The 12,188-nt window shown below is 45.2% G+C and overlaps 1 protein-coding gene across 3 annotated transcripts in view; it reads left to right on the forward strand.

The window, feature by feature from the left end:
• LOC144685008 (protein kinase C-binding protein NELL1-like) overlaps positions 1–12,188 on the forward strand; it is an 814,339-nt gene that overhangs the window by 598,394 nt on the left and 203,757 nt on the right. For all 3 annotated transcript variants that reach the window (XM_078549518.1, XM_078549520.1, XM_078549521.1), the window contains one exon: positions 10,037–10,132. In XM_078549518.1, the coding sequence (XP_078405644.1) occupies positions 10,037–10,132 (96 nt within the window). The remainder of the gene's footprint in view (positions 1–10,036; positions 10,133–12,188) is intronic.

A 12,188-nucleotide genomic window follows, 5' to 3' on the forward strand; every position in this document is an offset into this window, starting at 1 on the left:
CAGACCCACAACGACCCCCCTATGGGACTCCCCCCCCCTTACACCCAAACCTCCACGGAACTCCCTGCACCCTGGACTAAACCCGTCCATGGGACTCTTCACCCCCCCCCACCCCATGGGACCCCCATCCCCTGAATCCCCACGGGATGCCCCCCCACCCCCTGACTATCTCCCCCTGCAAGGGACTCCCCCCAACCCTCACCCCTCAGATCTGATTGTCCAATCTCCCTCCCACCAACATCCCCATTTGTCTGACCCCTCCCACCAACTGCCCAACTCTCCCCCCCCCCCCCAAACTTTCTGATCCTCTTCCCTGGCTGTCCAACACCCCCGGCTGTTTTATCTCCCCCCTGACTGTCCGACCCTCCTACCTCCCCCCACCGATTTCTGACCCTGCTGGCTCCCCCACCGACTGTCAAACCCCCTCCCCAACTGCCAGACCCCTTCCCCGATGGCCAGACCCCTCCCCCAACTGTCTGACCCAGCCTCGACTGTCTGACCTCCCCTTCTGACAGTCCGACCCCAACCACGCCCTCACTAATGGCCAACCTTCCCCCATCGCCAACCGACGGATTTACCCCCCCCCCCCCCGCCCCCACCGGCACACCACCCCGCCATCAAGTGGCCAACCCCCTCACCCCGACTGTCTGACCACACCCCCCCAGATTGGCTGACCACCCCCCCCCCCTCCTGCCCCCCTCCACTTTGGGGTGAGGAGAAGTGGTCAGGCAGTTGGGATTGACATTGGAGACTGGGGTGAGGGCAGGAGAGGGTGTGGAGGAATTGTGGCAAGAGCATGCAGGACAGGGGTGTTGGAACAGCGGCAGTGATCAGGATGGCGATGTTAAGGACAACTTTTTTACATATGTGATATTTAGGATTGATTCCTGCTGTAACCAGTGTTGCAGCGGGGACCTGAAACAGCAGTTAGGCCCCTTATATGGATGTGTCTTGTCCATCTGTACCTGACCTGGCAGGTGATGCAATTCCAGTGGGAAATGGGACCACTCTTCTTACCTACCATCCTAGGGCTTAGGAGGCTATGTAGCAAGGAATGTTCCCATGAGCAAGAATTACAACCTCAGCCCCACTGTTGCATTTACAAAGAGCAGAAGGATTAAGGTAGGAACTCATACTGGTGCCATGTGGCTTTATTGGACTTTGCACACTTTCAGGTTAGCTAATAAGAATGAAAATCATTCAGAGCTTGCACAACGTGGCAGCATATTGGCCGAAACTTGGCAGATTTATACTTATTAAGCTGGTAGCAGTTAAACAAGTGCCGCAGCAATATTACATAAGATTACAGAGGAAATATGGCACAGAAACTGGCCTTTCGGCCCAACCTGCTCATTAGGCGTTTATGCTCCACTCGAGCTCCTCCCGTCTTTCCCCACTTAAATCTATCATCATAACCCTCTATTCCCTTCTCCCTCAAATGCTTGTCTAGCTCCCCCATAATGCACCTATACTCTTTGCTTCAACCACTCCCTCTGGTAGTGAGTTCCACATTCTTATCACTCTTTGGGTGAAGAAGTTTCTTCTGGATTTCCAACTGGATTTTTTTTGGCGATTATCTTATATTGATGGCTTCTGCTTAAGTTCTTCTCCACAAGTGCAAACATTCTCTCTGTATCAAAATCTTTCACCATTTTAAAGACTTCTATTATGTCACCCGTGAACCTTCAATTTTACATAAGAAAAGTGAGCCAGCCTGTCAATCCTTTCCTGACATTTCTGGTATTATCTTTGTAAGTTTTCTCTGCACCCACTCCAGTGCCTCTATATCCTTTTTATAAAATGATGACCAGAATTGCACACAGTACTCTAAGGGCTGGATTTTACAGTTCTCCGTGAGGTGGGGGAAGTGGAACAGAAACTGAGTGCTCCGCATGCTGCTGCCCCCACCCCCGCCGTCTCTATTTGTTCAATCAGGCGTCAGACGGCCAATTAGTGGACGTCCGTCAGTGGAATGAGGTCAGTTATAGGTGCAAAGGTGGGGGGTGGCTCCGTGTCCAATCAGCACCGTCGCTGGGACGTCATGTGACAGAGGGGTACTGATGCGAACAAAGCATTGGTCATGGCTAGAATTGTAAAGGCCCCCTGCTCTAGGAATCAGTCTTTCCTTTGTATTGGAGGTTCAAAAAGACTTTTAAGAAATCATGAAAAAAACATAGGGGAGAATCTTCCCCCGTGCCGGGCGGGCCAGCCGGGAGCAGGCGCAGGGCCAATCACTGCCCGCGATCGGATCTGTGCCACCATTTTAGGTGGGTGGGCTAATTAAGGGCCGCCCAGCGTGACACATGGCCGGTAACGCTCAGTGCTACCTGTGCGGGCGAGGGGAGGAGGGAGAGTCAGGGCAAGCGCGCTAAAGAGCGCAGAGATCTCCCTGAGGCACGGAGCTGACTCAAGGAGATTAAGTTCATATTGAAATCTTCAAATAAAGAAAAATAAAAATAGTTTAGATATGTCCCCTCGTGTGACAGTGTCACATGAGCTGGGACACGTTTATGAATTGTTCAAAAAATATTTATAGATTTTATTAAACCTTCAGGAAACCTCATCCCGCCCGTGGATGAGGTTTCCTGAAAAATACGAGGGCCGCTTGAGCTCTTCGCCTGCCCCCCCGCCAACCTTAAGGTTGGTTGGGCAGCCCTGTTAATTATCTAAATTGGTACCCTAGTGGCCTTAACAGGCCTTTGACAGTTCGGCGGGTGCGCAGCCACCTCTGGCGTGCACCTGCCGAACGGAAGATTGGAATGACGTGCGGTGACATGGGGATGCACATCCAACACCACCACGCGACATTTTACGTGTCAACGTGCGGGGCCCGCCCCAGCAGGTCGACGGGAAAATTCTCCCCATACAAGTGATGCCACCTTCCCCAGCAGAATCTGTTGGCACATTCAACCATGGCAGGCCTTTCCTGCCACCCTTCTACTGACTCATCATAGCTGGCATTAAAAAATCCCCAAACCTTTTCTTGTCCGACGCCCAGAAAATGCAGTGGGCGACGAAACATTGCAGACGATTGGGTTGTTAATTCGAGATTTCTAAATGGCGGGCGGGTGAGCTGCTGATTTCGGTGCCCACTCGCCTTCAGTAATTTGGGAGCCTGGAGTGATGACATTGTATTGCCGACACGACAACATCACGCCGAATTTTTTTATCAGTGCCTAGGGGTGGGGGACGCGGTGGGGTGGGGGTGGTGGTAAGGCTGCACACCCGATTTGGGAATGTTAAATCCAGCTGTAAGTGTGGTCTAACCAATGTTTGACACAGGCTTGACATAAGTTCCCTATGTTTCAATTCTATCACTCTAGAAATAAAGCCTAGTGCTTTGTTTGCTTTTATTATGGTCTTGCAAAGCTGTGGAACAATCTTTAGTGGTAGCTGTATTTGTACACCGAGATCCCTTTGTTCCTCTCCCCCGCCTAGACTTGTACCTTCCAGATTATAAGTGACCTCCTTATTCTTCTGAATAAATTGTATGACTTCACATTTATCTGTGTAGAAAGTCTTTCGCCAATTATTTGTCCATTCTGCAAGTTTATTAACATCCTCTTGATATTGCAGACATCCTTTGACTGACTTTTTAAAAAATGTTATTCTTGGAATGGAAGCGTGGGTGGCAAGGCCAGCATTTATTGTGCATCCCTAATTGCCCTCTAGCAGGTGGTGGTGAGCCACCTACAACTGAATAGTTTATTTTATTCATTCACGGGATGTGGGCATCGCTGACGAGGCCAGCATTTATTGCCCATTCCTAATTGCCCTTGAGAAGGTGGTGGTGAGCTGCCACCTTAAGCCGCTGCAGTCCATGTGATGTAGGTACACCTATGGTGCTGTCAGGATGGGAGTTCTAGGTTTTGACCCAGTGACAGTGAAGCAACGGCGATATATTTCCAAGTCAGGATCGTGAGTGGCTCGGAGGGGAACTTGCATTGGTGGTGTTCCCATGTGTCTGCTGCCCTTGTCCTTCTAGATGTAACGGTTGTGGGTTTGGAAGGTGCTGTCTAAGGCGGCTCAGTGAGTTCCTGCAGTGCGTCTTGTGGATGGTACACGGATCTTGTAGTTGGTTTGCTAGACCATTTTAGAGGACTATTAAGAATTGATGTGGGTCTAGTGTCACATGCAGTCCGGACCAGGTAATGATGACATATTTCCTCCCCAGAACACATTAGTGAATCAGATGTGTTTTCATTATTAACAAAACTAGAATTTTATTCCAGACTTAATAATTGATTGAACTTAAACTCCTTCAGCTGCTGTGGTGGGGTTTGAACTCATGCTCGCGGAGCATTGATCCAGTAACATTACCACTATGCTACCATCCCCCTTAAGCTAGCATATCTGCATAAGCCTTGTAATATCCCTTCAAGAAAACATTAGCCAGGATTTTGCCCTCGTCGGGCGGGCTCGACAGGGGTGGGCGGGAGTGGTCGGGAAGCCGAGCGCCATCTGCGATCAGGGCCGGATCGCGATTTCACGCTGGCGGGCCAAGTAAGGCCGGCCCAGCGTGAAACTTGCGCTGCAGCGCTGCCTGTGTGTTGGGGGCGGGGGGGGGGCAAGGAGGGCGAGCGGGGAACTTTGTGCATGTGCGCAGGTGCGTGCAGGAAAAGCTCCCTGGGACACAGAGCTGCCTCGGGGAGATGAAGATTTTAAGAAGCAAAATTTAAGAATTTTAAATTGTTAAAAAAAATGTCCCCTCATGTGACCCTGTCACACGAGCAGGGACATGTTATTAATGAAATGTTTACATTTTTATTTATTTTTTAATAGCTGTTGGAAACCTCATCCCGCCTGTGGATGAGCTTTCCTAAAAAATCCAAAGGCCGCTTGGCCTTTTCACCTGCCCATCCAACATTACGGTTGGACAGGCAGTGAAAAATTCAATTCAGTTATCACTTTAATGGCCTTAATAGGCCCTTTAATTGTTGGCGGCCGCACTGCTGCCTCTCACGTGCGCCCACCAACCGAAATATCACGTGAGTGCGCGACGATGTCGGGATGCTCACCCGGCGTCATCACACGTCATTTTACGCTCATTTGGGTCAGGCACGTGCCTGTCCAACGAGCTACAAATTCTGGCCATTGAGTGCCAGCCTGAGTTAAAACTCTCAAAGGTTATAACTATCAGTCCACACATGATTGATGCTTTGGTAAAAATGTCTAGCCCCTAATTTCCAAGTCCTCTGATTTATACTGACATAATAAGTCAAAATCAATTTTTATTACAAAGGGTACGAGAATGTTACCAGCATTTTGAAGATTGCATTTTGCAATTTTGTTCTTTAAAAACCCAGTGCTTACTAAGTTAAGTTTTATTTTTCTTGCATGTAGTTCCAGGTTCTTTAATGGAAGTTTAAAGATTTGTGATATTGTCGATCCTTCTGTTTATAAAAACACAAATACATTGAAACACTTGCTTCTTTTGCAATAAAAGTCTAGTTTACCATTTAGCATGGCTTTCTTCCTGCCCATACGGACCCTGGTAGTTGGTGGCTGGGAAGAGATTCCTCCTCATTTTATACTCGTTCACCAGACTGGTTCGCTGCTCCTCCTCTTCCATCTAAATCACTAGCCAACACCTGTTCTTTCAACCCCTCCATCGGAGCATGGCTCATCAACACAGCCCACTTTAGATTGCTTGTTCTGCTGTCTGGCTGATCCCCCTTCCACCTGCTGCCTTCTCGCGCACAGTCTGCTGTAACTGCTCCCCGGTGATCAACGGCAAACAGGGTAATTAGGCAGGTGGGCTTGTTAGAATTTTCAGGGGAGCATTCCTCATGCCGGCGGCAGCTCATTCTGTGCACGCTACGCCAGCAAGTTTCAGTCCCCTTCTCCCAAGCCCACCCTGGCTCTTGTGATTTCCCTCAATACCAAACTAAGCAGGAGCCAGCTTCAGATTGGCATATTCTAATTAAACCAAACATCGGGCACATATTCTATTAGTAACTTAAGAATTTGGTGGTTGTTGAGGATTATAGAATAAAGCACCATATCTTCTTTAAAAAAATGTCACTTCCTGTGCTAAAATCAGTGGAGGAATAAAATGTCTTTTAATTGCAGTGGTTATAAATCATACTTAGGATGTCCACAGCCCTGGTATTTACCCAACAAATTGTGTTTTTATTAACCAGGCAGCTTCTCAGCACAGGCTACTGCAGGCTGCATCTTGTATTCTGGCTGTCTGTTCCCATTATGCTTCCGTGGTTATTTGAGATTCACGGGTATCACAGCAAAGCTTGGCATTGCCTGCCAGAAATAAATGAAAGGACTTGGACTGAGACAGCAGGTACTTATCATAGAGCTAGATGTACTTCCTCTGCCAGCAGGGGAGCACTGTACATGTAGTCATCTGACCTACAGCGCAATACAAAATGCACTGTCTCCATCTTGTGTGTCTATCACTGGTTCATGGTTATTTAAGAGCACCACTAAAGTGCCTGCATTCAGCCCAGGGACCTCTTTCGAAGCACTGTGTGCCCGATTAATGTAATGATGTTAGCAAAGCTGAAATATGAAAAATGCCTGACCAGATTGTGCGCTGTGTTAGAATTGCAGTAATAACATATTTTTGGATCAGGCCACTACAATGATAGGCAGGAGGTTCTGCTCTAAGCAATTGCATTTTTCTTACAAGGATAACTTTGCAATGCCTGAAGTTTTCTTCTTACATTTACTGCTATATGGTAAGAACATAAAGGGAACATGTCAGGGACTGGCAGTCTGCAGAGGAACATGCAGCTGCATAACTTGGGAGTGCTATCAATAAAATCTATGCCCACAATTTATAAGACAGAGGTCAGATTTACATGGTGCAATTGAACTTTTTCTAGCGTTAGCTAAATTCATCAGACTGGAGAACGACACCTTGCTTACAGGACCCTGCATACAGCCTCCTCACCCAAAGAAAAACTCTCACTGTCTTAGTTGGAAAAGAGGACATCTGCACTCTAAAGCCTGCCAAAAATTTGCAGTCATCTTTTTTGAGGTGTATGGCTGTTAGAGTTCTGTTATCTTTATACCCCCAGCAATGGTAAATCTTCCTTTTGAACTTACTGTTCAATTAAAACATCAACTAAAAGAAATTCTAAATTATCACAAGAGCTTAATCCGCTATGCTAACTCGCGAGTTTAAAAAATTTATTCATGGGATGTGAGCTTTGGTGGCTGCGCCAGCATTGAGCCAATCCTCAGTTGCCCTTGAGAAGGCGGTGATGAGCTGCCTTCTTGAACTGCTTCAGTCCATGTAGTGTAGATACACCCACAGTGCTGTTAGGAAGGGAGTTCCAGGATATTGACCCAGCGACAGTGAAGGAATCGTGACATATTTCCATGTCAGGATGGTGAGTGACTTGGAGGGGAACTTCCAGGTGGTGGTGTTCCCATGTGTCTGCTGCCCTTGTCCTTCTGGATGGTAGTGGTTGTGTGTTTGAAAGGTGCTGTCTCAGGAGCCTTCATGAATTCCTGCAGTGCATCTTGTAGATGGTACACACTACTGCTACTGTCCGTCGATGGTGGAGGGAGTGAATGTTTGTGGATGTGGTTCCAATCAAGCGGGCTGCTTTGTCCTGAATGGTGTCAAGCTTCTTGAGTGTTGTGGGAGCTGCACTCATCCAGGCAAATGAAGAGTATTCCATCATACTCGTGACTTGTGCCTTGTAGATGGTGGACAGGATTTGGGGAGTCAGGAGGTGAGTTAATCATCGCACGATTCCTAGCCTCTCACCTGCTCTTGTAGCCACAGTATTTATATGGCTAGACCAGTTCAGTTTCTGGTCAATGGTAACCCCACGGATGTTGATAGTGAGAGATTCAGCGATGTTAATGCCATTGAACATCAAGGGGTGATGATTGGATTCTCTGTTGTTGGAGATGTTCATCACCTGATGCTTCTGTCCTAAGACACTTTGGTCCTAAGATAAAATGCCCTTTCTTCCAGGAGTTTTTAGGCTCGACAAAATTATTTCAGGAAGAAACATATACCGCATATTTTAACAGATATGTTATGCCTAAGGAAACACTTAGAAAATTTATTGAATCTTTAATGTTTACTACAATACTTTATTATAAGTTTAAGTCTTGAATTACACTATAATATTGTCTTGAATACTAGAAAGTATAAATACAAGATAAGCTAATTCATTTAGAAATACTAATTTCAAATCTCATATCCACTTAAGAACGAAAATAGTTAAGATTTCCAAACAAATAACAAACTAGTTTTACACTTACAATGAAAAGCATAAAGCATAGCTTTTGCTGTCTTTACCTCAGTTAACCGGGAGGCCTAATAAGACCTCAACCCTCTAACTGCGGGAATCTGACTTCCTCGTGGATGTCACAGTGTCACAGACCTGACTACCTGTTTACCCACAGTTCTAATATAAAGAAAATCTGTTGCTTTTAGAGTAACATACCATTGTTCCTTATACATCTGAGGCTTGTTGTCTCAGTATGCTTGAGAATCAAAACAACACAATAGCAGGTGCAACAAAAACAAAAATACCTGGAAAAACTCAGCAGGTCTGACAGCATCTGTGGAGAGGAATACAGTTAACGTTTCGAGTCCGTATGACTCTTCATCAGAACTAAGGAAAAATAGAAATGAGATGAAATATAAGCTGGTTGAGGGGGGGTGGGATAGGTAGAGCTGGATAGAGGGCCAATGATAGGTGGAGGCAAAGAAGAGATTGCTAAAGATGTCATAGACAAAAGGACAAAGGGACGTTGACGGTGGTGATATTAGCTGAGGAATGTGCTAATGATGACATTAAGGGTAGAAAGTAGGACGAGCAAGTGACAGATAGCCCTCGTAGGGGTGGGGTGGGTGGAAGGGATCGAAATAGGCTAAAAGGTAGAACCGACTAGGCACTTTACAGCCTTCCGGACTTAATATTGAGTTCAGCAACTTTAGATCATGAACTCTCTCCTCCATCCCCACCCCCTTTCCGACCCCCCTTTTTTCCAATAATTTATATATATTTTTTCCACCTATTTCCATTATTTTTAAATGTATTTCCATCCATTGTTTTATCTCTGCCTTTTAGCCTAGTTCTGATGAAGAGTCATATGGACTCGAAACGTTAACTGTGTTCCTCTCTGCAGATGCTGTCAGACCTGCTGAGTTTTTCCAGGTATTTTTGTTTTTGTTTCAGATTTCCAGCATCTGCAGTATTTTGCTTTTTATAATAGCAGGTGCAACTGTTATCAATAAGTCATAAGCTGAATTCTCCTTTTGTCCTCCAATGTCCAGATCTGCTACCCTTTCAATTAATGCATACTTTATGTTTAGATAATTTCTATTCATTAACATATGGAGGTAGTTCAACATCTTTCTGTGTTTTTTTAAAAAAAATTCATTCATGGGATGTGAGCTTTGCTGGCTGGGCCAGCATTTATTGCCCACCACTAGGTGCCCTTGAGAAGGTGCTGGTGAGCTGCCTTCTTGAACCGCTGCAGTCCATGTGGTGTAGGTACAACTACAGTGCTGTTAGGAATGGAGTTCCAGGATTTTGACCCAACGACAGTGAAGGTTCCGGTGCCTAGGTCGATGCCAGGTGGTCCGTTCGGTTTCATTCCTGCTTTCAAGGCTTTTCATCTGTCTCTCTGTGTCTGTGAAAATAACATATATTTCTCACATAACTTTTAGTTTTACTTTAGTTAAGTTAAATTTTTAACCCTTTCATAGACTGAGTCAATTCCTTAACATGACAAGCATTGTTCCTTTGCACTGCCCACAAAATCCAGGCCAATGACAAATGCGCACCATGTAAAGTAATGTGGAAACGCTGATGTTATCTGGGAAAAGAAGCATTGATTATTTATAAAGTGCTGATTGTTTAGGTTTTCAATCTTAATGCGAACTCAGAATCAGGACATTGCTTTAATTGCACAGGCCATGCAAGTTAGATAGAGCCACTGGGATATTTACCGCAAGCGACCGTTTTGTGATTGTCATTGGTTATTCAGTTGTTCTGATCATGTTTGAGTCATACAGGTGATTAAAAAGCTATTTTTTTCTTTCAAGCATTCTGTGAGGAAGGCTGCAGGAATGGCGGAAGCTGTGTTGCCCCACAGACGTGTGCTTGTCCTCCTGGATTCACAGGAGATGGCTGCCAGACAGGTAAGATTAACACTCATTCACATAATTAGTTTACACTGGCAAATTGGAGATGGATTTTGAAGTTAAATGTCATCTCGGTTAGATACCGTTCATCTCCTGCAAAGGGGGAAAAAAAGCTTAAAATGACCCGTATTATAGGGACACACCCTATTTTGCCATGAATTAGTTGAACTTCACCTGCTTCTAATTACTTTCATTATTGGTGCACTTGAAATAGCTTGGTCTGTCTGAATGTTGCAAAGGCAGAGCGATGAACAATTTCGACCAGGAGTTATAAAATGGCAGGGTTTCCCTTCCTGCCATCCGAAGAATCGGTGGTGAACGCATCAAGCATTCATTGACTGGAGATGGGACATCTGATTGGCTGGCAGCTATGTAGTCCCAGCAGCAAAAGAGATTGTTGATGGAGGCACCCATCCCACCTAGGCCTTGCCCAGCCTACCATATAATTGTGGAGAGGTCAAGGTAGGTGGGAAGCCAGTGGGAAGGCCATCCTTGGAATTTTTTGGGCCTCGACTGCTTGCAAACCCGCCAATGGGGAAATATAAAATTCTGCCCCTCTTTTTAATATTGCATCTTACCTGCTACCATTTATCAGGTGTTCCCCAACCCTTCACCAAACAAGGTCTTGCTGGGATATTTTCTCTCCCAGATCTCTTGGGAAATTTTTGACCTTTTTTGACATCATTACAGCTTGCAGCTTTCTTGAAATATAGCTCACTCAATTCTTTCTTTCTCTGGAATATTATCTCATTTTCACTGTTCATTTCAATGGCTTTCTTGTTAAACTTATGTTATCCTTTGTGTAAGTTGCAAGGAAGTTTTACTGCAGGTGTACAGGGCATTGATGAGATCATATCTGGGATACTGTTTACAGCTTTGGCCTCCTTATTTGAAAAAGAATATAATTGCATTAGAAGCAGTACAGAGAAGATTCACTCGACTCATTCCTGGGATGAAGGGCTTATTTTATGAAGAAAGGTTGAACAGGTTGTGCCTAGGCCCATTGGAGTTTAGAAGAATGAGAGGTGATCTTATTGAAACATGTAAGATTATGAGGGGACTTGACAGCATAGCTACCAGGAGGAAGTTTCCACTTGTGGGGAGACTAGAACTAGGGGTCTCAGTTTAAGAATAAGACATCTCCCTTTTAAGACTGAGATGAGGTGATTTTTTTTTCTCTCAGAGGGTCATTAGTATGTGAGATTCTTGTTCCAGAAAGCAATGGGAGCCAGGTCATTGAATTTTAGAGTTAGACAGATTTTTGATAGACAAGGGAGACAAGGGTGCTGGGGGCTGGGAGGCAAAGGACAAGGTGGAGTTGAGATCACAACCAAATTAGCCAAGATCTTATTGATTGGAAGAGCAGGATCGAAAGGCTGAATGGCCTACCCCTGTTCCTGAGTCCTATGTTTCTATGTTCCTATGTAATATATTACTATCTGATTTCCCTCCATACTCATAGTTTTTGTTTTTGTTTTGGATTTCTGAAGCAGTTTTTTGCTTTTAGTGGTTAATTGACTGCCACTTCTCTTCAAGGAATACCTACTTTGAAGAAGTATTGCTCATCTCTCCGACAGGATTTCTGCCTCTCTCTTTTGCCCTGTTCACCTTCATTGCTTTCCATTTCTCTCCTGGTGTTTGACAAGGTGTTTACTAAAACTCGCTTTCATAGCCATATTTCTTAGCTAACATCACCACCGTCAACACCTCTTTGTCCTTTTGTCGATGACATCTTTTGGCAATCTCTGCCTATCACTGGCCCACTATCCAGCTGTACCTGTCCCACCCCCCCCCCCCCCCCCCTAAACCAGCTTATATTTCACCTCTTTTCTATTTTTCCTTGGTTCTGATGAAGAGTCATTTGGACTCGAAACATTAACTGTATTCCTCTCCGCAGATGCTGTCAGACCTGCTGAGTTTTTCCAGGTATTTTTGTTTTTGTTTTAGTTTTTGGTTATGTTCTCTTGATTTTGAAATCTTTGTCACTCTGCTTATTTTACATGACGACCAATATTAGTCCTCCATTATTTTGCAAATTTCTATTTTCTATTTT

This window comes from Cetorhinus maximus, chromosome 9 (genome assembly GCF_964194155.1).
Source record: "Cetorhinus maximus chromosome 9, sCetMax3.hap1.1, whole genome shotgun sequence".
NCBI lineage: Eukaryota > Metazoa > Chordata > Chondrichthyes > Lamniformes > Cetorhinidae > Cetorhinus > Cetorhinus maximus.